General features: G+C 42.6%; 1 protein-coding gene across 2 annotated transcripts; it reads right to left on the bottom strand.

Annotated features, from left to right (window-relative positions):
• Positions 1–81: 81 nt before the first annotated feature.
• Positions 82–8,780, bottom strand: LOC111608721 (peroxisome proliferator-activated receptor gamma coactivator-related protein 1-like). Of its 2 annotated transcripts, none has more exons than XM_023334643.1 (11): positions 8,665–8,780; positions 7,744–7,818; positions 6,952–7,122; positions 4,024–5,413; positions 3,730–3,783; positions 2,160–2,916; positions 1,911–2,087; positions 1,563–1,626; positions 1,363–1,484; positions 1,131–1,282; positions 82–521 (listed from the first exon to the last, which is right to left on the bottom strand). In XM_023334643.1, the coding sequence occupies exons 1-11, from the start codon at positions 8,758–8,760 to the stop codon at positions 421–423; spliced, it is 3,159 nt and encodes a 1,052-aa protein (XP_023190411.1). In that variant the 5' UTR covers positions 8,761–8,780; the 3' UTR covers positions 82–420. The 2 variants fall into 2 exon arrangements, with proteins under 2 accessions (XP_023190411.1, XP_023190412.1); XM_023334644.1 differs by having other exon boundaries at positions 1,563–1,623.
• Positions 8,781–26,619: the final 17,839 nt, after the last annotated feature.

Genomic DNA, 26,619 nt, shown 5'->3' with positions numbered 1-26,619 from the left:
TAACTTTTGAGGTAAATGAAAGGGAGTCAAGCAGGGATGTTTCACGGGGAAACTAAAGACCGTAGGAAGAAATACCCAGAATAGAAACAATAAAACATATTTATTTTGATATAGAAAACTTTAAACATGTAACTTTGTGTGTTGGAATGTAACAAACATGCAATAAAACATATTCAGTGCCAGAGCGCTACATAATGATGCTGTTCAACATTCCACCTGAAAAACTGTACAATCAGTGCTGTATTGCCATGTACAAATCAATAAATGCAAACGTGTTCAGCTTATTCATTCAAACCTGGAAACACCCAAAACAAAAGTAATAAAACAAAAAAGACTTTGCTACATTATTGTGAGATTGATGCTCTGGGCTCCAGAAAGTCTCTCTGGATGATCTTCATCCTGGTGCTGCACTTGGCTCTGCTACCTCTTCAGTCCTCTCTGGGCCTGTTTCAGCAGCGAGTCAAAGTCCAGGTCTTCAAACCTGCTCCTGGGGGGCGGCGGCTCTGCCTCTCTGTTAGCGTCTGAACAAGAAGGTAAATTTAGGTTAAATTCATTTAAAATTACTATCTGATCCAAAATATACAAATGATGTTTGTTTTGCCTTTTAAGCAGCAGTATGTAACTTAAAAAATATATATATATTTTCACATATTTGTTGAAACTGTCACCATGTTGTGAAGAAGTCAGAACCAGGCGGAGGGTCTCAGCGATGTCAATTATGCTTGTGCATGTGCTGCTCACCCATCCCAGATTTTCTCTGCTACGCTACAGCTGCTTATAACGGTGGGTAAACAGATTTCCTGTAATGCGAAGTTGTGCCTCCACTAACGCATTGAGTAGTGTGTACACCAGATTGATCGACAGCACTAAGATCCTCCCCCTTGCCCCGATTGATTTTGAGTGAAGCATTTCTTCAGATGGTAATAGTAGGTGGAGGAGCTCGATTTCTTCAGATTATCTGTCTCATACTACACAGTCACAACATAACATTTTTAAAAAAAATTTTAAAAACTTTTTTTTTTTTTTAAAGTTACATACCCCATCTCTAATGTTGGGAATTAAGCTAAAAGAAATGACAGTGAAATGTCACTGAACGCAGGGGTTTTTTCCCAGAAGGCAATGCTTCTCACCCAGATCAGCGTAGTCAGAATTACAAAACTGCCTCCGACCACCGAAGCAGAGGTCAAAGGGCAGCTCATCGGGTTGTCTCAGCTTCCCGCCGTTATCAATGGCTGCGAACGCATCCTCTGTGCTGTAGAAAGTCACGAAGCCGTAGTGGTCGCTGTGGGGACCAACCATGGTTTCATGTTAATGCGATTCAACAAGTGAAAGAAACGAGGGAGAGTGACTTTGAGAACTGACCTGCCATCTCTGAAGTGAAGCGACACGCACTCGACCTCTCCGAACTGAGAGAAACGTTCCCTCAGCTCATCATGCGTCATCGTTCTGCGGATCCGGCCGACGTACACCACCCTGCGTTCGTCCTGGGTCACGTAAATTAACATACTTTCAGCCCGCTGAACAAAAACATAACAATATGATATGGAAGAAAATGTACCCACTATGGCTTTGAGTTTCTGAATCCTCATCTCCCGTTCTCTGCTGCGCCGCCTGGACTCCCTGCTGCTGCAGCGAAGGAGAACACAACAAAACTTAAAACATGAAGCTCATTGTGATTGTTTTTAACATACAGCTACAACGGTGTGAAGGTTTTCATCCATACACTGTTTAACACCTCACTTCAAAGCAGCCATGCTTCCTTACTACCTTTAAAAATAGCAGTGTAACCTTGGAGATCACCAAAATAAAACTTAAGAGAATTTTTTACATCAAGTCTGCCTGCGTTGACGACGAGCCAAGACTTTTACACATTACTGTGTGATGAGGACTCATCAAGAAAAGTAACTCACGCAGACACATCCCTCCAGCGCCTGTGGTATATTTGTGGAGAAGATGACCGGGATCTGGACCGGGACCAGGACCTGGATCTGGACCTTGATCGGGCCGCGCGGTGACGCCGAGGAGGCGAAGCGCAGGAGGAAGGGGAAGACGAGCAGGAGCTGCTCTCTGAGCGCCGGCGCCGGATCCTATGAGGAACAACAACGTGAGGTCAGAGAAGGTGGCGGTTACACCTGAGGACGACGAGAGACGAGGAACACCTGGGTCGTTTTGGAGAGCAGGAGCAGGACGAGGAGCTGGAGCCAGAGTCCGAGCGAGGAGACCTTACCCGGTACCTCCTCCTGCTCCGTCCCCTCCCAGGAGGAGTGGGTGGAGGAGTCGGGAGACCGCACAGCGCCGCCCTGCTGTCGTCTCGGCCGCCCCTGTCTGCAGCCTTTCTGGGTGAAAACCGCAGAGCTTCATCTGTACTCGTGTCTGTCTCTGAACCCGTCCTGGTTTGATCCGATCGACGGTTCTCTGAAACCTGATCCGCCGTCCGCTCCGGTTCTGTGGCGGCTTCAGCCAGCTGCTGGGCTTGTGGAGGACAACGCTCAGCAGAACCGCAGTAATCATGATCGCAGCACAAATACGCGTAGATCTGAGCCGAACTGTGAGCGGCGGCGGGCGGCTCCGACTGGCTCGTCCGAACCTTCCTGGTCGGAAGCGGCCGCGGTTCGATGATCTGAACGAGCTTCAGAGACAGACTTCTGCATCTAGTGGGCGGGTTCCTCTGGGTGCTCAGGACGACCTCGGTGTGTAGAGGCTCGGGGACGGCCAACGATTGGACGTCTTTCAGACCGTCTCCAGGGCTCCGTGGTTCCAGCGGCCCCACAGTGGGCTTCAGTGGTGATGTACAGGTCAGTGCTGGTCCTTCAGGCTCAGGTCTGTCCAGGCCCACCTGACAGTTCGATTCGCTGGACGAGGACGAAGCAGCAGGTACTGGTTGAGGCCCGTTATTACAAAGGCTGTTGTCTATAGCTGAAAGGAAAAAAAAGCAAAAACGAGAAAGTGAGAAGATGGTTTAACACTGTGGAATAAAATAATTATTCACAGTGTTTTTACTTTTATCAAACAGTAAATAGCTTTGTTAGTGTAAGCAAACAGAAATATTCAAATTTCAAATCAATTTTATCACAACATTTAATTTCCCTTTGGGATAAATAAAGTTTTTTTTTTTATTGCATTTCAACATAAAATGCAAGACAACATTTAATGGAAAACACTATAAACACTAAATAGAAAGTTACAATGCTGTACAATTAATCTAATTGGTTTGAGCATCTAACTGGTAAGGATTTATCACAGGGTTGAGTTATAAAAACAATGTCTGAAGCTCTGTGAGAAGCAGCCATGAGTACAAATGGTAACTCTGGAGGAGCAACAGAGATCAACAGCTCAGGTGGAAGAATCTCCTGGCAGCACAATGCTTGGCAAACTTCCTTACAGGAAAAGGCCATAAGAAGTCACGTTTACATTTGACACGAATTAAAATCTGTAAGAAGAGCAAAAGCTTGTTACCTTTTAAACCAGTAAGTATTTCTGGTTGCCATAGCTACCTAGCAAGGATATATTAGCAGCTAGTTAGCAGTGGCCTCAACTGAAGAGTCTGTCCACCTCTCAAACTTTTGCCTGATAGAAAAGTCTCAAGAAAAAAAGACTACATACAATGTACAAGATTAAATAATCCTGCCCCAACCAAATTTAAGAGACGTGGTTAACATATTTAAAGACAACTTCCATATGTAAATAAATTAAAGACATTTTAATGCTGTAACTACGTTATCAGCCCACCTTGTGTTTCCTCAAACTGCTCCAGCAGGCTGGTCAAGTCAGCAGCTTCAATACCTGAAAGAACAACAAACCGAGATGATTTATTTTTTCCTGTTCTTGAAAACATTATTACATTTAGTTTAAGATGCAATTTGCCTTGATTAGCTTTAGAGAAGCTGTCAGTGAGGTAAATTGTTCCCTTGTGAAAAGTCTATAAAATAAAATCTTTTGTTTTAATTAAATCAATCCAGAAACTCGACCTAGTCTTGTTTTTCTCTGTCTCAGATGGAGTGACCCGTCCTCAAGAGGCTTTACCTGATTGATCAGCAGCACTGTTCTCTCTGCAGTCGTTCTGAGGCGGTTCTGGTTCCGTAGAGTCTGTAAACTCCTCCTGTGACATCATGTGACCCTCTGTGGGAGGCTGATGGAGGCGTGGTGTGATAGCCGTAAACCCAATGTCTGGACTCGACGGCCGCTCTGCTCGGCTCCGATTCTGAGGAGATTCAGGGTAAACAGGTGGTGGCATCTCAGTCAGCTTGGCGTTTACTTCCTGAAGCAGTGGGGTGTCCACGGCTTTACTGTCGTCGTTGGGATGGGAGGTACTGAGCTTTGGTTCTGAAGATCTCTCATAAAGTGCTGGGGATTCATTTTGGATCTGTTGTGGATGCTTGTTGCTGCACAGTCTAACGAGGACCGGGTTTGGAGGATCGCTACTGACGAGCTTTGGCTTCTTCACTGGACTTCTGCTGTCTGGTTTCCTGCTGCTGGGTGTGGCTGAGTGGTCAGGCGGTGGGCTGGCAGGGGAGGTTCTGGGTTCAGGTTTTGAACTCTTTAGCCTCCTGTGATGTAGATGATTGTGTAGTTTAGCCTCCTTTAACTTAACATGTTGGGTAAAAGTGCTGAACTCAGCTGCTGTGTTTGGTTTATGCAGGGGCAAGATGGGGGGCAGCTCTTTGGGCAGCTCAGACACAGAGGGCCACCTGGTGGTGTAGTTCCTATGTTCCTCCACCGGGGGTCGTCTATTCAGCCGGAGCTGCCTGTATTCTTGCAGGCTAAGTGATTTGGTTCTTGTCTCGCCTTTCTTCTTCTCTTGTTCTCCGCTGTTTCCTTCTGAGGGCTGTGCTGAAGGTTGAAGTGCTGAACCTGATGGCTCTTCGAGTGTTTTCCTGCTTTTCTCCTCAATTTCTTCTTCCTCTGATTCATCAAACGACGCCACGTGAACAGGACCAAAGCTCACCCTCTTCTTCTCTCTGGAGGTCTTTCCATTTAGCAGTACACTCTTCAGGAGTGTGCCATCCCCTTTACTTCCACCCTCTTCCTCCTCCTCTGTCTGTTTTGAAGGTGTCTCATCTTCAGACACGACATTTATCTCTTCGTCGCCGTCTTCGGAAGGCCGTTCGTATCGCCACACCTCTTCCTGAGAGAAAAGGGACTTGTTTTTCCTCGGATCATCCTCCTTTTCCACATGCAGCTTCAAGCAATAGGGGTGCATGAGTTTCACCAAACTGACGAGGGACGTTGAGGTGAAAACCTCCACTTCCGCCTTCGCCCTCCTGTTTTTGGAACAGAACAGCTTCTGATTTTGTTTCTTTAACATCTGGGGGCGGCCGTTCCTCTCTACTTTCTGCTCTCCGTCTGAACGGGTTCTCGAGGTTTCGTTTGGTGGCTTGGGTCTTGGTCGAAGTCTGAAAGAAGGCGAGGGTTCCTGAAGAGTAGGAAGACAGAGGTTGAGGTTCAAAAATTGTTTCTCGGACAAGAAGAAAAAAAGATTATAGAGAAACAACACCCCATCAACAGCAATCAACAAAGTCCTGGCAGAATGTCAAAGAAATGTGCATTTATGCCAGCTTTTTTAGTCTGCTTTCGTCAAAGTCTAATCCATTTGCCTAGAAAGTCCGGTTTGTTTGGGGAGGTATGAACGTGCAATCAAACTCTGGTGCAGACCAAATAAGAGAGCTATAGTCCGCCTCAAAACCTAAGTCTTGGTTCGGTTGAAGTGAACTTTGGTGCATTTTAAAAGCCCAGCTGATCTGAGACTGCTCCAAAAGCAGGAAGCGGACTACAGCGCATGGCATTCTGGGTAAATATGAATTTTTAAAACATTTGTTTTTATGGTGTAAAGCACTTTGAACTGCCTTGGTGCTGAAATGTGCTAAACGAGCAAAGAAAGGAAACAAGCGTGTCCAGATCAAGGGAGAGGAACGGATTACCAAAGACAAAACAGAAATCATACAACTGGTCAAATCTGACAGCACTCCTTTTTTGTTTACATTCTGTGAAGAAGGAGGTTGATCTAACGTCTTCTTCGGAGGTTTTAGTGTCGCTTCCTTCAATGGTTCTCAGTGCAGCGCCACCACAGGCGAGGGGGGTGAACAGGTTTTTCAAATAGTTTGGATAATTTGACACATTGCTGCGTGAAAGACAACCGCACCAGCTGAAAACTTAACAATTGTTGCAACTTTGGTCCCCAATCAGAGAATCAGCCAGACAATCAGATATGAAACACATCCTTAGACACAGAATAGCTTGTCTAAAAATGGTGGGTTTCCAGGCACAGATTTAGCTTTTCAGCTGAGAGGGTGTTTGGATTACGCTTTTCAAATTTTCCTCTCAACTTCCTGTTTTACATCGGCCCTCTCCTGAGTGAATTTCCACAGTGGAACATTACTGTTTATGCATGTTATGTCTACAGACAGTAAGCACCTACTTCCTCCTGCTGCAGGAATGTCGACTTAAGTCTTGTTCAGCTGATTTTCGGCATAAACTTCTGGCTCCTCGTGCTGTTACAGCGGTAACGCTTTATGACCTGTATAAAGTTACTACAAAGTCCACTGGAAGATGCCAGTGTAAAAACTTTAAAGTGACTTTGTCTCTGCACTCTGCTCCGGTCCGGATTGAAATCTTGTGTTCTAGAGCAAGAAATGTGTGATTTCACAGCGGCAAACTTGTGAAACTGAACTATAATCACTTCAGAGTCTGTGAAACATCTGGATCAGTAATGACTGTTTTCTTTTGCTGCCTCTGAACGATTATGTTGAGAAATAAATTACTTCAAATGGGTTGCTAAAAATAACTTTGAGAGGAAACTTATTACTTGACATCCTTCAATAATTCATTGAAGTCGTTTGTTGCGTCAATATTTCGCCTCAGATAAAGAAATGTTAATATTAGTTATTAAAAGCCCAAACTGAATACAACATCGATGCCCATGATTACTCCCACTGTGATTTAGCTTCTCCCCACCTGGAGGCGCGGCTCGTCTGTGTGCTCTGCTCGGTGCAGCAGCTCAGTGTTTGGCAGGACGTCAAAGGGTGAGAAGATCCCATCGTCGTCATCATCCTGCCCCACTCGGTCCAGCATCTCAGTCAGGGCACACAGCAGGCTCTCATTTTCTTCCTCTGCACCGTTATGACTCTGAAAGAAAAAAAACCAACATTCTCACTTACCCGTCTAATCACGTCAGTGTGATGGGGAGAGCTATTTGGTAGGATAATACATGTCACGGATCGTGAGTGCAGACTCTGCATGCCAATGCAAAGTTTCACCTCATGAAAAAAGGAAGAAACATATGAGCCAATTGTAATATTATAATAATATAATTGCAAATTAATTGTTTTGCCGATTGCCTGCTGTCCATCATTAAAAAGATCCATAAAAATAAGTTATGAAGAAAAGACATTCTGGGTTACATTATCGACATGGATCCCTTCAGACATGGCAACTTTTTATGAACTACTTTAGTTCCTTGAAGACAATTAAATCAGAATACATATTGTTGTTTCTTTCTGTTTAATTTGTTTAAAACAGCTTTGAAACAAGCTGTTTCAAATTGATGGCTTGAATTGGACTGACTTGGATACTTATTAATTTTTTATACCATTTGTATCTGTTGAACCATATGTCAAACTGCATGTCAAAATTAATAAATAAAGATGAAAAGAAGAAATTAAACTGCAAAGAACAATTTTTTTTAACTGAAAATTCACAAAATCAGCAGAGGGTCAAATGCTTTCATCAACAAGCTTCAACTCTGACCTCTGGTGAAACAGTTGAGTCTTCAAAGATGGACAAAATGGAGTGGTCCACATCTTGACTTCTGCTCAGGACCAGCTGGAGGCACACAAAGGGAAGAACAGCTCCACAATTACACAGCCAGCAAACAACACACTCCTTTCCCTCGGGTGATGAGGAAAAGCCCCAAACAGTAAAAACTGCCTCTTCTCAGGAAGTTTTAAGACAAAACTCCCCGATGTGGCTACATTTTCTGGGTAATTGTTGCCTGTAGTCAGAAATGTGTGTTGCAGTAATCAGTTAAGTACTGGAGGCTTCTGTTCAATAGACTATTTTCTAATAAATGCATTCATACTGGTAGAGAGGACCCCCTAATGAAGCGGAGGAGGAGGAGGAGGAGGAGTCAGCTGTAAATGAAGGAGCTCAGTAATACTGCAATTACATAAATACAACAAGATTATGGGCACTCCTGGAAACTGTTTAAACTTGTAAATAAAAATAATTAGAGTGTATTTCCCTTGTTAGTAGAAAAAACCTGCATATTCTTTTTGTGGCGTTTGTGAACCATCAGTGCGACTATCAACCGGAAAGACATTTAAAACGACACTGGCTGCTCCAGAGAGGAGTTCAGCCTTTCCTCAGGAACATCCTGTCCTAAAAACGTGTCTGCCACTTTTAATACGCGCTCAGTCAAAAACACGAAGGTGTCATGAGGCCAAATAAATGTCGGCAGAGTTACAGAAACTACTGTTTAGGAGTTAAAGCCAGGTTAATTGATCCACTTTAGCCTTCTTCCTGAGCTCTACCTCAGTAGTACTACAGCCACGTGTCGCTATGCGCGCATGTGGCCTCGCGGACCGGCGGAAACCGCCTCACGACAGCGACAAAAAACGCCCTTGTACCACTAGTTGGATGCCGGGTAATGTTAGGCGGGGGAACAGGTACCTCATTAAGGGTGTTGCGGGACGGAAATTCGCTGTCGCCGGCAGCTAATTCGCTCTCTTCGCCCCTCTTCCGCGCCGCCATGTTGCTCCGCCACATGGACCGCTGGCAGGCCGGACGGAGAGACACGTGGTCCACTGGCGGGAAGCGAGCAGCCAGAGCTGATCTCAGATCAGGTTGTAACCACCGCGCGCATTGTGAAGAGCGAGGCGGCGTATCGGGAGTCTGACTCTGGGTCAGCTATCCGGCTTCTTCCGCACTGCTTCGGTTTTATCTGCTAAAGTTGGAACAGATTTCCCCCCCAAGACGAAAGACCGAACCTCTGATCATTAAAGAGGTCATTAAAAACAACCAAAACTCACCATAGTCAGGGACGAATGTATTTAAGATTTCTTTTGGGGAAAAAAAGAAATATAAGAAAAACCTGATAGTATTGTTTTGCCTGTTTTTTGATTGTATACAAATTGCGACCTCTGGTGTCAAAATCATCATGACAATTTTTTTAACACTACGTTTGATAATTAAATTTTAATTTTATCTTAATACGAATTATTTACGCTTTTGCCCTGTTTTAGCATTTTTTTTCTTGTTGTTTAAACAGAGTCTTATTCAAATGTTCATTATCTATTGTCTAAAAAAGTGCAAGTATTTCAAGTACACAAGTGTTTACACACTTGGAGAAAAGACAGTGAGCTCCACCATCCTGTTCAATGGATAAATGGATTCTAAGAAGGAATAATACAATGAAACATGCCAAATATACAGCTCACACAAAAAGGGATAAAGAACATTACCAGTTACACTTCATATACAAGAAAATATTATAATCCTTACAGAAATCTTTGCAAGAAAAATGTAAATGAAAACCAAATATAATTTAGTTCCAAAGGTTATCTAGAGGGAAAGCTTAGATACTGACCCCGTACGTGTCAACTGTTAACTGTCATGTACATACAATGTGTGCACGGTTAAATGGCAGGTCTTTATTTTTAAGGATTAATCACCTGCGATAATCCAAAATGTTTATAAACCTAATTTGGACATGTATTTTGAAAAAATGCTATGTATACACGCAGATATAGAAAGCTTTATATATATATATATATATATATATATATATATATATATATATATATATATATATATATATATATATATATATATATATATATATATATATATATCTCCCTATGTTATGTTTTAAGTGTTTGCACATTGATAGCAAAGTCTAATTCCTTGTTTGTGAGTTCAAATCTGACCAATACATCCACGTCTGACGAGTTGCTCATGTTCTGCTTTAGGTCTCTTTTCATATTAACAGGATTAGTTTGTTTTCGAAAGACCATTTCTTCTGAACCGGTGGTATAGCTCAACTGCTTAGTTGAACTGAATTGAAGTGAACTGAATAGAAAATCACACCAAACTTGTGAAACCGCTTGCTGCTCATTTTGACCACTAGATGGCAGCATTGCACAACAATGTCGCATGTTTTCCGTTGACCACACAAGTTGTAAATAACTTAATATCTTGGAACCGTGATTGATACGTCCCTCCTGACGTTACACAGCTCCACCTGATGAAGGTCGGTTTTTAAATCAAACGCATGTTCACACCGTTTGTGTCAGCTGGTGATTTTTTTTCCTGCCCAACCCCCAGCTGAGAGCTGTGATTGTGTCCAACCTGTTGTGGTGAGCATACTGTGAGGAGTTGACCTTTTTGCTAAGAGTCATGGTGGGGTCAATGGCTGCATTAGACTAGCAGGGAAGGAAATGTAGCCACAGGCTCATATTTTAAAAGGTTAAAACGTGTCTTTTTATTTTGAGCCGCTGCGTTTTGGGGTGTTTCAAGCATTCCCACTCTATGATACGTCAGTCTGTGTGAGTTTTCTTCCCACATCAGTCTTCATCCCTCAAACCACCTCCTGCCTTTTGGCGCACATTACTGTCTGAAACGGGGCCAAAACATCCTCCAGCGGGTGAGGTGCTGTGTGTTCAGGAGTGAGCATCTGAGTGTGTATGTAAACCTGGGGGTGTTGTGTGTGTGTGTGCGTGTGTGTGTGTGTGTGTGTGTGTGTGTGTGTGTGTGTGTGTGTGTGTGTGTGTGTGTGTGGGAGGGGGAGATCAGTGTAAGTAGGTTACCTTACTGCAGCATCCAGCACTCAACCACCATGCCAGTATATGGCCCCCCACATGCACAAATGCATTTAACTGACTCTGCAGTCACTGTCCCATTTTTCCACAGTTTTTTTTTTTTCCACAGGAAATGTAAAAATTCACCCACTCAGTGCCATTAGGCTCCAGAAAGCAGAGTGCCATCTTGGTCTGTGGTGAGGGAGGAAGAGGAGGAGGAAGCTTTAAACAAAGCTAAATCATTCCTCTCCTCTCTCCTGTGTGGCTCATCCCTTTTTCTCCCTCTTGACCCGTGGAAAGACTCCTACGGCGCTCTTTTGGCACGTCTGAATTTTTTAAGAACCCTTGAGCTCCGAGGAGTGAGGTTTATGTTTTCATCTCCCAGTCTCACTCACATTTTTCTGCATTCGTGAAGGTTTTTTTTTTCTTCTGTACGTGCCTTCCAGTCGTCTTGGCTGCTCAGTCATGCAGTGTTTTGTGTGTGCACTTATGTGACCTTTCTAATATTGTGGGAGCCATGTGTTTAATAAAAAAAAAAAAAGCAAAAGCACTCTGATCTTTAACTCCACACCAGGGGAAATAAACCCACAACTCGTGGGGCTTATACTACTTCAAGTCAGCTAAGAGAGCTGCCTTTGTCGATGTTTGATTTTTCTTTACTTCAAGTGGGCTGTATTCTTCTTCCGTGGCAAAGAGGAGGAATGTCCTCCCAGAAGGCTGAGAGGACACCTGTTAGCGAGAAGTGACAGTCTGAGAGCGATACAAGAGAAGGAGGAGGACACTGACGTTTTGTCACGTTACAACCACAAACATCATCTGGATTTAATGGGATACATCAACTTGATGTGTAACAGTGAAGTGGAAGGAAAATGATACATAGTTTTTAAACATTTGAAGTATTTTTGTGCACAAAAATCTGAAAAGTGTAGCATAAATAAGTTTTGATTCATCACACTTTACTCAGTTTTTTTTAAATTGGCCTGTTGTAATATTCTAATTTTAAATGTCACATTTTCATCAGCTGCCAGCAGAAAATCATCACGATTCAGAGAAATGATTAATAAATAATGTGTTTCACTTGGTGTTACCCAAATAAATTAAACTTTCAATAATATTCAAATTTATTGAAGGGGTCTGTAGATCTGTACTTTGACTGGGCCATTTTAACACATGAACATGATGGATCATAAGAAATTTTTATTAGGAGTAGTAGTGTTAGTATTAAACTCAAAAGTTAAAGAAGTCAAAGAAAGAAAATTTAGCTCTGGTAAAAGAAAAAAAAGAACGCCAACAAGCCATGAACTTAACACACCAACTGACAGAGTAAATGAGCGCAACAATCACTAACTAAAGGAAAACAAAATGGTACCGCTAAGTTTGTTCATAAACAAAAAAACTAACGAAGGAAGTCTGTGGTGGAAAAAAACTATTTCCAAGCACTATTTTCCAAGTCAAAAATATTTCACTTAACAGAAATGTTTAGCAAAATACAAAAAGCTACTTTAACCAGAGAATTCCCACTCTCCAGTGGGAGCTGGTGGTGCAGGACCATTAGCCCTCCATGTGTTTAGATGTGCTGTGCTCTGGTCACCATCTTTTGTCTGTAAACTCTGGGGTTAGGGGCCGTGAGGGGATGCAGAGCAGAGAGATGAATTGGTAGGAGGCAGTGACTTACAGGTGTGTAGACGCTCCTGCACACACATGCTCAGCCACTCAGCATGGTAACAGAAACCGACATCAATAATGTAGCTGAGAGAAACAGGATGCAGATTCAGCCTGAACACAGGAGTTAACAGACTGGCCGTGAACAGCCTGCCAGTCTGGGTTCTTCCTCTCAGGCCGGATGCACGCTGCATTTCTTAAGCTAATTAGCCAAACACTTGGACTAAAAAACTTGCTGAAAAAAAAACCCAGCAAAAAATGTTAGTGCCAAATTGAAAACTGTTTTTTTTTTTAAAAAAAACCCTGACAAATAGAAATAATTTACATAATATAGGTAATTGCATAAATGTTCACACCCGTTTAGAGACTGTATACAACAACTGCTGCCCAGGTTCTTCCTCTGTCAACACTTTATGGGAGAGTGGCAATGAGAAAGACACTGTCATCAATGCTGCACTAGAGTTTGCCAAAGGGCATCTGGGAGACTGCATTAGCAGAGAAGAAAAGCTTGTTTGGTCTTTTTGACCATCAGACAAGATGCTATGTTTGGCAGACAACAAACACTCGGAGGTATTCTTGCTGGATCACTTTCCTGCTGTTTAACCCATGTTTCCCAGACGAAACTGGAGTTCATGTTTCTTCTGATCATGACAAGTTGTCTTGTACTTGAAAAAGCATAGCAGCCACAAACCACCACACCATTTTGGACTGTGAAGTTCTATTTGTAAAATGTTCAGTTAGTTCCTACATGGCCCCACAAACAAAAGACATGTATACAAAATTCTCACTTTATCTCATAAGTCCACCGAATACTTTACCGAAAGACTAGAGTCTCCAAGTGTGAGACGGATGAGATGACCAAACTGATGCCATTACTTTTCCTCTCGTGTGATCTCCTGAAAGAGTTGTTGAGGTAATTTTTGGCAGGCCTGTCACCACTGGGAAAGTTCAACACTGTTCCATGTTTTCTCTGTTCATGCACCTCAGTGTGGTTCGCCGGGGTCACAAACCCTTTCTAGGCTGACAGATGTCAATCTGACAGTACATTTCTCTTGATTGGGGCTTTTCAAGCTGCTTCAAGTTATCAGACAGGTACTGGTAACAAGTAGGGATGGGGGAGGAAAATGTTAAAATACCCCTAGATCTCTCACGTTTTTTCTACCTATCAACAACCACATAAGATCTTTTTCATATTGACTAAAGCAACATCCACCGCAGCTCTAAGACAGAAAATTGCTGACTACAGTCATTTATTATTTGCCTTAATGGTCGCCACATGGCAAGAATCAATACGCAAAGCATAAACGTGCCCATGACTTCCAAAAAGATTATAATTAATGTGAGTCTAAAATTGATATATTGCAAACTTTCTGTAGCAGCTGGTTGTGCTACGTAGCTAAGGCTAGCTTGTAAGCGGAAAGCTTCCTCTTTGATTCAGTCATTTTGTCTGAGTTTACAGGCTTTGATTTTCTGCTAACTGACTGTTCAGATGTGTGTGTGTGTGTGTGTGGGGGGGGGTGTCTATGTGTGTGTGCTTGTAAATCAATAATTATGGTAAGGTGTTAGACAGCTTGCAGTGTGTGCACACATTAATCTGAAAGTATGAAGTTGTTTCTATGAAACTGCTAATGTAGGCACATGTATGTGTGAACCACAGCTTTCATGTATTCAAAAAAAAATGTGAGTGTGAGTTGAAGCTCATCATGCTTGTGCTATCCTTTTTCTGCCACATTGCCATGGTGACAGTGCCCTCCCGGGGTAATGGGGACGAGTGCGCCAGAGCTATTTATTCTCTCTTTCTCCCTCTTTCCTTCCATCGTTCTTTCCATCTACCCGTGGCCCTCTCTCTCTCTCCCTCTCTCTCCTTTTCTCGCTCTCTTCATTTTCTTCCACCTCTCTCCATCTTCCTTTGCCCTCTTCCTCCTGCAGCCTCACCGCCTTTCCATCTCCCTCCTTCCTCCCTTCCTCGGCTCTTTCTTCCTCTCTGTGATTGGCTTAACACTCTCCTCCTCAAAATGAGATAGTGCTTAATGAGACAGAGGGTGAGGAAGAAAAGGAGGGGTGACAAAGAGCAAGTGTTTTTCTTTTTTCACATAAAAAGGAGGGAAGGGAAAATTTCTGGAGGAGGAGATTAATGCAAATTTGTGTTTCTTGTTTGGTGTAAAAAGAGAACATGAATATTTTGATATTTAGCCTTTTTATGTCTTATTGCAGGACTTTTGATTCTGAATATCTGAATGGGAAGAGTGAAGTAAGTTTTTCTTTACTTCCTCTGAAGGTCTTTCAGAATATTAGATATTTATATATTTATACACTCTCAGGGTTTTTAGCTCAGACGATTCAAAGGTCCTGAATCAGTCATAAATGTTGACACGCTAACTTTTTTTCACAGCTTTTTATGTCAAAGCCGCAAAATGTTATGCATTTTTTAAGAGTTTAAGTGGTGGACAAATATAAAGTAGCTATTGTGAAGTTGAGTGAAAATTAAGGACTTTATACAAATTAAAATTGGGCTGCACATTTGGTATTTCCAACCCCTTTGCTATGAAACCACTAAATAAAAGCCATTGCACCCAACTGACTTCACAAGTCACCTGATTACATTAGTGTCCACTTGTGTGTGATTTAATCTCAGCATGAATGCAGCTGGTCTATGTAGACCTCAATGGTTTGTTAGAGAACATAAATGAGCAAACAAAGTTTAAAGAGTTAAATTATAAAACAACATCTCAGTCTGGGAAACTCACACAGAGATCTGTTCAATTCATATTCACAAAAACAGAAAAGAAAGAAGAAGTCTGGCACAGATCTGTGTTCATCAGTCACATGAAATCTCAAAGATACACACTGAAGTTTGTTGTAAGTTGACAGGAAGTCCAAAAACAGTTTGAGGGGAACGAGGACCACAAGGGCAGCGTTAGTTTGGATTTTACAGAAAAAGGGTAGCGCCACAACAAACAAGCATAAATCTCTCCTAAGGTGAGTAAAAACTAACGACAACGGTGCTCAAGTGCACAAAAAGGAGCAGCCAGCAGATATTTGATGCCCCTCTGGACAATTGTCTTAATCTCTCTGCCAATTTGACAAGAAAATAAATGCCTGTATCTTTTAAGTTATTTTTCTTTTTTTTTTTAAAAAAAGTCCAAATAAAACAGACGTGAACAATTTGATGAATTTGAAACAAAAATACCGACATGTACTGTTAGTGGACACATGAAACAACATGTCCAGTGGGATGGAGGGACACGACCACCAAGAAAAAACAATCAACTCAAAACAAAGATTCATTTTAGGTGCATATTATTATAAAAGTCTTGGGATTAATAAAATGGCACAATTATTACAGATTCATGTAAAGGTAAAATATGGACTTACGACCTCCTTTAAGCTAAACGGTTGTCATGACGAGCAAAATTACAAACATCAGGGCTTCTAGATAGAGAAATGCTACTCTGGGCCACACACAATACAATGCAAAAAAATTCAAAAGGGCACCTTTTATCACCAGAGGAAAAAAGTGCAGGCGCTCTAGCACCACCTAGTGTCTATCTGTGCACATCTCTGTAAAAAAAACCCAAAAAGATAGTTGAATCATTTTTGACACATTTTGAACAATAAAAAGGCCTCACATCCTTAAATCTCACCAACTCTCTCTCTCTCTCTCTCTCTCTCTCTCTCTCTCTCTCTCTCTCTCTCTCTCTCTCTCTCTCTCTCTCTCTCTCTCTCTCTCTCTCTCTCTCTCACATGAACAATCCCCAGCATTTAACCAGGGAGGCACAAATGAGACGGTGATGGAGGAAAAATTAGACGGGAGATGGAGACGGTAGGAGGGAAAGGTGGAGCGGAAGACGGAGTAATAAGGAGGGAGAGGGGGAGGAGAAGGTGGGAGCGGAGATAAATGGCTGAGGAGACGGTGAGATGAGTGAAGTCAGAGCGCAACACTGTGACACACTGCAGACGGGAAGACTAACGGAGCGAGAGGAGCGGAGGGGTGAGGAAGAGGAGGCACGTCAGACCCCCTCCCTCTCTCTATTTTCTCCCCCTGCCTCCCCCGCTGTGTAGCAGACCTTTGCTGGATGGTAACAAGCCACTCGGACGGCTGCAGGACACACACGCACTCTCTCTCTCTGTATTTCTCTCTCTCTCTCTCTTTCTCTCTCTCTCTCTCACACACACACACACACACATAAAAGACAGATTTGTGTTGAATAGCATTCTCTACATATTTTAAAGGTAAAAGAAAAAAGGGTTGTTCTCTGAAATCAGCCTTCGGGTCACTTTGACAGTTCTCTCTCTCTCTCTCTCTCTCTCTCTCTCTCTCTCTCTCTCTCTCTCTCTCTCTCTCTCTCTCTCTCTCTCTCTCTCTCTCTCTCTCCTCCCACCTGAGCTGTAATTTGCAGGGCTGATGAGGGTGAGGGCAGAGCAGAGGCAGGAGCAAAATTCGCCAGACACACCAACACACACACGCACTCTCACAGACAGGCGGCTGTGCAGCTGCGCCGTTTACAGCTGCAAACTGTGGGAGAATCTGATCCTTTTGTGCGAGTGTCTGTTTGCTCTTTCCTAACCTCGTCTTTCCCCCTCTTTTCGCTCTCTCTCTCTCTCCACGTCCCCTCCTCTCTCTGTGCTCCCTGTTGGTGTATCTGCGTGTGTTTTGTGTGTGTGAAACGTGGGGATAACAGACGCTTATGTGAGCAGCCTCAGTGGCTGGCTGGCGAGAGAGAGGGAAGGAGAGGAAAGGGATAACAGAAGCCACCACCACCATCATTCTGATCGGATTCACACCAGACATGTGAGAAGATGTCCGTGGGCGGCTGCGCGTGTCCCGGTGAGTACACCGCCGCTGACTTTATCTGCTTGGTTGTTGTTGTTGTTGTGGTTTTGGTTGGCGAGTGCAGTTGGGGGGGAAAAACAAGAAAGAAAAATGAGAAAAAGGGTACCCCTTCGGGGGCCCCTGAGGTCCTGCTTGCAAAGACTCATGGGAGGTTGACCTCTCTTAAAAAGTAGAATAGATGGAGGAGCAACATGTTGTCTAGTTTCAGAGTGTGAAAATGAAAGGAGATGGAGATCTTTGTTGGCCTGCCCACATCTGAGCATGAAGTTGCGGCTGTTGCTATGGAGCCACACATGCAACTTCTCCACTTGTTGGCGTTGCTTCGGCAGGTAAAAAGTTGGCACTCCTCCTTCGGCTTGTGGAAGAGGAGAAGGATCAGAGTGTGACATTTGCAGGGCAAAGCTCAGTGGCATGGATCAGAGGCGTGCATGATTGATTGTTGCACCTTTCCCGCCCTCCCTACCACCACCAGGGAGCTATTAATGAATGTTTGATGTCTCACGACTCACATGGGAGTTTGTCATTTAGGAACCATGAAGAGGCTGATGAGCAGGAAGTGGTCGGAAAAGCAGACTGGATTAGAGAAAGTGTCTAACATGAGAAGCTCTCATGCATTTGTTTGTATCCATCATTGTTACGGCTTTAGCATCTGCAACGATGATGGATTTACTGTGACTTTAAAATGTGTTGACACAACTTTGGTTTCCCACATTTTGTCCTTTTACAGCCAAACGCTTTGATGCATTTCACTGGTACTTCATGTGATAGACCGGCAGAAAGTACAGTATAATTGAAAAGTGAAAGGAAAATGATGTTTTACCAATAAAAACCTCGAGGGCAGTTATTTTTAGAACCACGTTTAACTTCGTCTACAGTCTGAAAATGATGTTTCAGACTGTAAATGAAACTTCACTTGCAAGTTTTTATTTATTTGTGCATATTTGGTCAATATCGGGAGAGCATCAAAGAATATACATTTTCAAATTGTCCCACAATTATTAAATAGGATTTAATTTTGGACTCTGATCCAAACTCTGCATGTCTGTAGCGCTGCTTCTTCCTGCTGGAAGTTGAACATCCACCTCAGTCTCAAGACTGTTTTTTTTTTTTTCTCTGATTGTCATTGTTTTAGCTCCGCCCATTTCCTCGTCCAATTAAATCATCTTCCCTGTCCCACAGCATGATTATGCTACAATCATGTTTCACATTTTACCAATATTTTAGTTTTCTGTCATTCATAAAGTTTTGCATGTGGGTCAGGAAGTTCAGTTTTGGTCTTGCCTGACCAGAACTTGTGTCAAACATTAAGCAGGATGTTTTTTTTCTACTATGCTGTTCTTCTTGACACTTTCCATAAAGTCCACATTTGTGGAATGCGCATCTAAAAGTTTCTCTGTCATCGGATTTCACGACCTGAGCTGTGGCTCTTTGCAGCTCCCCCAGAGTTGCCGTGGGCCTCTCTTCTCTGATTGATTCACTCCTTGCCCAGCCAGTCACTTTAGGTGGGCATCCATTTTTTGGTGGATTTGCCGTTGTGTAATGTTTTTCCCCTGAGCTCTATGAGAAGTTGAAAGTTTGGGGTATTGTTTTAGACCCTAGCCCTGCTTTAAACCTCTCCACAACTTTCTCCCTGATTTACAAAGGCTGATGTTTATACTGGATTTTATTTAGGGAAACCAGAGCAAATTCACAGCTATGCACGCATATATGTGGTAAAAAAAAGACGTTTAAAAGTTCCATTTGTATGAATCCAGTGTAAGACTAGCTGCATTTCCATGGACTGTATAATTGCGCAAATTGGAATTATAAAAGTAAATTCTCTTAATGGAGACGGATCAATTTAGAAAACAAAAACAAGTTTTTTGATAGTTTTGAGTATGAAAATATGTGTATTTTGCAAAACTGCAATGGAAACATTTTTTCACTTCACACCAGTCATGTGAGAGGTTACTACTGGCAGAAAAGACGAAGAAGACGACAGGAAGTTGTAGGAGGATGATGGAGCTGCATGTTTTTAAATGTTTTAACTCATTCGCATGTGATTTTGATTACATTTCTTTTTAAACGGAAACACCACAATTGCAAAATTGTGTTTTCTCAATGTCATCGGAACATCAAAAAAGGTTTTGTGCACGTGTAACGGAAATGCAGCTACCGTTTACCGTCCACTTTAAATTTCATAAAGCCCAACTATTATACACGTTACAATTACTCCTATCGTTACTTGCTGCCTGGGTTCCACATCGCTCTTGTCTCTGCCTTCATGTGAACCGTTCTGTTGGTTCTATGTTCCCAAATTACAAGAGGATAAATCCGTAGTCTAACCAGTGCTGCCACAGGGAGCCGAGAGGAACCTATCCATCTCATCTCACCAAACTGATAAAAGAATGACTTCCGAGGAGCAAAAGTTGTGTTTGGGTGACAGCAAACAGATGATCCTTCTCATTGCATTAACTTTAATCAGTCTGAGGAGAACAGAAACAAGAAGAATTGAGGTCTAGAAATAAACCCCACCGCTGCTGAGCCGGAGGCAGTCTATTATTAAGTGTTACAGCGATTTATGTAGCACCCCTGATAGGAGGTGCAGGATGTTGAAATATAATCCTGACGCTGAAAATCTATTCATAATCATGACAGATGTGCCTTCATTTCTGCAGTACGGTGTAATATTTAGCAGCGGGAGGGGAGAAAGTAAAGCACGATAGAAGTTGTGTGGAGGTGGCCTCGTCTCTTTTCCCCCTCCATGCAGGACCACAGCAGCCGCAGCGGTCAAACCTCAAACAGCCGGGCTTGTGGACGAGGGAATTTACCCGACCGCTCATCTGGGATCACGTTTCCCGACTTTAAAAAGACGTAACCCTAACCGGTTCCATGTTCTTGAGGTTCTGGAAACTCTTTAGCTGGCGGATTATTTCAAAATGGAAAGTTAAGAGGGAGCAAAGCTGAGAAGCAGTGCCAGATTCTTCTTCTGGGAGAGTGATGTTAAAGGCTGGGCGATGCAGGGAAGTGTTGACACTGCGATCAAAACAGACAAGGATGCGTTCTTCAGAGAAACACACACACACACAGCTTCATGAGGGTGGGGGGGCACATATACCTTTTCATCAGTGTAAGCTGCATGCACACAGCAGCCTTCGTGCAGACGTGTGTTTCCAATCTGTGTGCAGCGCCCCGTGCTACGAAGGCAAACGCTGCCACCTCAGCCGTTAAACGAGGCTGCGCAGCAGAGGCAGGAGCGTTTGTTTAGAACCGAGCCTCCTCGGCTATCTTGCGGTCGGATTGCATACTTAATCAACATGGTCATGGAAATTTCCAAAAAAGACGTATGACTGCACTAATTCTCGCACTCCGATTGTTCTGTTTGGTGTTCCCCCTTTGTTTTGTTGCTTCAGCTTCTTTCCTTTTGCTTTTTCACCAGATTCGTGGTTCAATTTCAGAAAGACAAGGAGTTGGGGTTTTTTGTTGTTGTTTTTTTTTACTTCACAAATACAAGTAAGAACTTTAATTTGGAAGACAAAAGTAGGGTTTTCATTTCAGGAGTGACATGCTGGGAAACAAGGTGTTTGGATTTATAAAAACCTCACCTGCACTCACTCACACACACCGAGGTAACTGAAAACCAATGTAAACACGACCTCCAAATACGGAACAATCATCTCCATTCATTCATGTCAACTCCAGATGAACCCCTGGCTTGACCCAACAGAGGCGCTGCTTTAATTTGCACATTTACAGCCACGTCAGTGCTCCCTCTCTGCCTTTATAACATCAAAAAGAAATCAAAGTACTTATGGAACTGCTTCTACATTCAGTCACTCTACAACTACGAACTTCAAAGTATTTTATAGGGACTGATGTGGTAGAACGACACATTTCAAATTTGGTAGGGGAAATAAAATGCACATGTAATAAGAAACTCTGAAAGGAGTACCATGCGTTTGATTCAGTGCTTTGTAGGACCACTTCTTGTTGAGTTTCTAGCTTGAAGTGTTTTGTGGTTTGCCTCTACCGGCTTTGTACATTTTTCTTGGACTTTCTTTGATTTTGAGTAGGCCATTTCAATGCATAAATATGTTTCAATCTAAACCATCCCATTACAACTCTGGCTGTAAGTTTAGGGTCGTTTCCCTGCTGGAAGTGGAACTTTAACATCAGTTTAAACTTTGATTAGGTTTTCTTCCTGGATCGCACTCAAATTAGTTTCATCCATCTGTCCATCAACTGTTCCACCTGAAGAAAAGCATCCCCACAGTACAATGCTGCCACCACCATGTTTTCGTGTGTGCAGTGTTTAGGTTCTCCCAAACCACATTCAAAGCCAAGCAGTTGATGTTCGTATTTACACACCTTCCATAAACGGCGCAGGCCAGCTGGGTGACACCCCTCCTGCTTCAGTATGCGTCCCTAAAGCATGTAGGGAAATGGTCAATGAGAGAGTGCCATACCTTCCTGCAAACAGCGTCTTCCAGAGACACTACTTGGCAATATCCGTTAAGGAAGTTTTAGGCATTTGACAATCTTTGTAGGCATTTTGTGAAGAATTGCACAAATGTTCGTAATGCCCCATTGCGTTGGATAAGAACTATTTGTGTCTCCTGCAGAATCAGATAGGGGAGATATTGGAAGCAGACTAGTGGAAGTGAAACATATTAATTTCAGTCCCAGTGTATTTCTGCATAAATGGTTTTCGTGTCGTTTCAGTAGTTCGTGGTGCAGCGCCACCACAGCTGAGGGTGTCAACGGTTATTAAAAGGGTTTGGATTGTTTGACACTGAGCAGTGCACCAGTTACACTGGAATCCATGTAGTGGTGTCAGAATAAGGTGGACCAAATACAAAAGTACACCCCACTTTTCAGATCTTTATTTGGAAAACGGGGTCAGACCATGCATCTCTAACAATTATACTCCATGTTGTGTAGGTCTACACCATAAAATCCCAATAAAATCCAGTGACGTTTGTTGCTTAATGTGACAAAATGTGAAAAAATTAGTAGACATAACCGCTTTTACAGGGCGCCGTAGGAGAAGGGACGAATATGACAAGGAACAATGCATACAAAATGATAAAACCCGTCTTGAGTCGCTCTTGTTCCTCCTCTTGTTTACATTCCTGAGTGGTGTTTGACACAGAAGGATCCTCCCCCTTCTTGTGTGGGCTCAGAGGGGTTTGTGTGTGTGTGTGTGTGTGTGTGTGTGTGTGTGTGTGTGTGTGTGTGTGTGTGTGTGTGTGTGTGTGTGTGTGTGTGTGTGTGTGTGTGTGTGTGTGTGTGTGTGTGTGTGTGTGTGTGTGTGGGCGTGGGCGTGTGCCTGTGTGTGTATGCACACGCAGCATGTGCCCCAACATGTGGGTGATATAAACAGAGGCGAGAGTATGGGAATAACTCCAGTGAATAGTGTGATTGTACAGTCAACTCCACGTTGTTGCAGATGTTTCGTCAATCTGGGGTCAATCTGACTCTTGGTTGACCTTCTAGGACCCTCCTCCCTCCTCCCCCGCCCCAGGTGGACCTTTCCAGCACGGCCCACCTTGTCCTCTGCAGTGTGCGTCCACCTCCATCTTTCCTTCCACTCGCTCCCTCTTTCTTACTACTTTGACTTCCCTGATTGCTAGCGTATGTTGGCTGGATGGGCTGACTGGCTGGATGGATGGGGGGAGGAGGGAAGAGACTGTGTGTGCCCTCTCATGCAGAGAGTCACATGGTGTCCCTGATTGGAGGAAAATGAGTAAAGACTGCAGCTCTGGCTGAAATGGCAACAGACAAAAACGCACAAAGGCTGAGCTGTTTAAAAACGGGTTGCACAACAAGAGAGCCTGAAGAGGAGGAGGAGGGTGTGACAGAGGGGAGGAGAGCAGGAGGGAGCAGACACCGAGGAAAAGATGTGGATTAAGAGAGGAAGAGGAGGGGAGGGACGGGGGGAAGGGAGGGAGGAAAGGTGACGGAGGAGGGAGAGAAAGGCAGCGAGCGGAAGAGACAAGTGGGAGATGAGCACTGTAGGAGCGCGGGAGGAGTGGGTGAGACAGGGAGTGAGGAAGAGATCAGACTGTGTTTCTATGTTTTCTGCAAGGCTGAGCGCTGACGTGATTGGCTGAAGGGGGGTGGGGGAGGCTAATGTGTGGAGGGGAGAGAGAGCAGACCTGACTCTGAGATCAGAGACAGACAAAATGGCTCCCAGAGAACAGAGAAGGCAGCATCAGGGCACTGTCATCTCCACTCACACAGCTGTCAGCTGACGCCACGCTCACATCTGGCACACCGACGCAGGAAAGAGGCTGAGATGATGGGGAGTAATCCTGATCGCTGGCTTCCTGCAGCACTTTTTCTGTTTTATTATTGTTATTATTCATTAGCATAGAGATAATAAAAAAACACACTTTAATGCCACGCCGCCTCACAGCTGACCCTTGTTCTAATTTAACCCCTCCGCCCTCCCCTTGGTGGTGTGGCCTGTTGTAACATGTGACGCACTCGGAGTTGAAGTTCCCCCGCTGCAGAGCCTCTGTGTTCGCCTGCCAAAGAAAACCCTGGACAGGGAATTCACCCAGTGAGAGTGGGGAAATAATATGCTGTGGGGAGAGGATGAAAATAACAACACGCCGACTCTCTGCGGCCACAAGAGGGCGCTGCTGTCAAAGGACAACATGAGGTTGGAGGTCAGCTGGAGTTTTTCCTAGTGAGGATGTGCTGTCAGCGACGTTGAGCCTCTTTTATTTCTGTTTTAAATTAAGTTGCTTTATTAGGCTGCGCACAAATCCACACTCTCAGCATTTGTAATTTCTATGGCTGCAACTAACAATTATTTTAACAGTTGATTATTCTATCAAATTTTCTGACAGTTAATCGGAGAAACAACTGGCACATTCTCCAGATTTTGTTGATACAAAATACATTAAAAGATGCTAATAAACAAATAATTCAATTAATTTTTTAAAATAAGAAAATTACGATTTCATGGCCTCAAATGCAAAAACATAGTATTTCTTTAGTGAGCTTGAACCAGGTGAAGAGAAAGCAATTCCACTTGATGAGTTTTGGGTAAAGCATATTTACAGACAATGGTGTTTTCATCCTAAATGCAAAATCTATGTATATTTTGTGCAGTTTTGGCTGAATTACTACTCTGAATATGTTGTTTTTTCCAGCCACTCACCATTTTTTGAGTCTGTACACTCGATTACTGGATTACGAAATTAGTTGATGATTATGTCAATAATACATTCATCATCACAATTGATCTGAGTAATAATTTCAGCCCTTATCATTTTAAAAACAAAAGTTATCAAATTGCAAAAAATGCAGATGCAACATAGCCGTCAGGTTTGTTAGAGCTGAACAGTAAAATATGCAATATGAACATTTTCCCAACAGGCGCCATTTTCCATCTGAATACACGTTATCAAACACATCCCACTTTTCCACACATTTTCTTTAGTTGACAAAAAATATGAATAATTTTTTCATAGCTCTAGTTATTCAAGACGACCCTTTATCTTTATTTCCTTTGTAAGAAATAAAATACTTTTTTATTGATCAATAATGTTGCTACAGATAAGCCCGGAGTGGTTCACGCCCCTGGCAGATTTATGTTTATAATTTATTTTCATTCAAGTAAGATGTTTGTTTCTAACAGGAAGTGAAATGGAAATCTTCCAAGAGATTACACAAATGGTGGGTCATTTAAAAAGCTTCTCTGGGCGTGGCGTAGCGGTTAGCGCGACCCATATTTGGAGGCCTTGAGTCCTCGATGCGGCCGTCGCGGGTTCGACTCCAGGACCCGATGATATTTGCCGCATGTCTTCCCCCCTCTCCTTCCCCGTTTCCTGTCAGCCTACTGTCATATAAGGGACACTAGAGCCCACAAAAGCCCCCTAGAGGGGTGAAAAAAAAATTTTTTTTTACTTATATTGTAACAAAAATGGCAAGTTGTCATCTTTGCAATAATCAGTGTAGACATATGGGAGCAGTGACTAATACCTGCAGAAACATGCTGGAAGCATAAATAAGGCACCAGCATCTTAGGATGGAAAATGGCCTAGCCCAAGTTTCTCCACTGTCCAAAAAATATGCATCTAAGGATAATTGGTTTATCTAAATGGATTCTTCTAGCACTTGATTGGCCTCTATTGGGACTTAACCACTAATGCTGTTGGAGCAGTTTTGAAACCGTTGGTATATTTTAAAACCATACACAGAGTTTACATTAGATGGAAAAGGTTTTTCTGAACTTTAAACTCACATGCTTGAACTTTGAACTTTGAACACAGGGTTCTTCACGGCCTTGAAAAGTGTGGGTTAATTTCTGGTTGAAGACTAAATTGAACATGAAAAACAAAATTTGGGGGTTTCATTTAAGTAACTAAAAGTGTGAATATTAAAGGGGTTTGTATATGGATTCATAATTAGATGACAGAATTTTGTTTTATTTCTTTAAAAAAGGGGAAAACGTCATCTCACAGCTTTTGTTGACCTCTGAACTCTTGTAGATCAGTGTTTAAATTGCAAACTGGGGTTCTTTAACTCTGTTAAATTTAGATTAGCAGCAAAGTGTCTTTTTATGTTTTTAAAAACAACAAAAGAAAAGGTGCTCCAATGCATTTGTGTTTATTATAGAATATTATAATCCAATTTAAAATTTCATTATTGAAAAATTTCAAAATGTTGAGTAAAATGGTTCTTTACCACATTGGTCAAATGACTGTCAACCTCTTCACTGTGTTGGTTGTTTTCAACAACATCCAAACAGTAAAACTGAATTATGTGAATGTTTTGTTCTCAAATATTCAAATTGTTATAAATTTGAACAAAATATCTAGAAATTTAAGCCGGGAAAGGTTTTAAATTTGAAAGTTTGTAAAAACTTTTTTAATATATGAGACTAACATAAAAAATTCTTGAATAAGCAACAAAAATTATAGAGTGATTCTGAACCTCATGCTAAAATAAATCTTTGATTTTAAAGGGTTTGTAAAGTTTTAGCTTTGATATACTATGTTCTCAAAGTTGCTGAAGTTTAGCAACCAGAATAAATTACCAGCTTTCTTTACATCGTGATGTGTTTGGTTTTTTGAAACATTTTTCCTTTGGGTTTTTTGAATAAATATAATTACACAGCTCACTCAGGCTTATTATGGAGTAAAGAGAGTCGACTTATTGGTTCAGTGCATTAACGCTAATGGAACAGAGCAGCCAGACATTAACGGGAGCAAAACCACAGAAACAACAGCACTGCAAAAATATCTGTACATTGGCCTGTAATATATTTCAGCCATTTATTCAAGCACACCAGGTCTCACCTTTTGCTGACTTTAACTATTCTCACCATGACCTTTGAAA

This window comes from Xiphophorus maculatus, chromosome 5 (genome assembly GCF_002775205.1).
Source record: "Xiphophorus maculatus strain JP 163 A chromosome 5, X_maculatus-5.0-male, whole genome shotgun sequence".
NCBI lineage: Eukaryota > Metazoa > Chordata > Actinopteri > Cyprinodontiformes > Poeciliidae > Xiphophorus > Xiphophorus maculatus.
The sequence above is the reverse complement of the archived record's forward strand: the minus strand, read 5'-3'. Positions and strand labels throughout refer to the sequence as shown.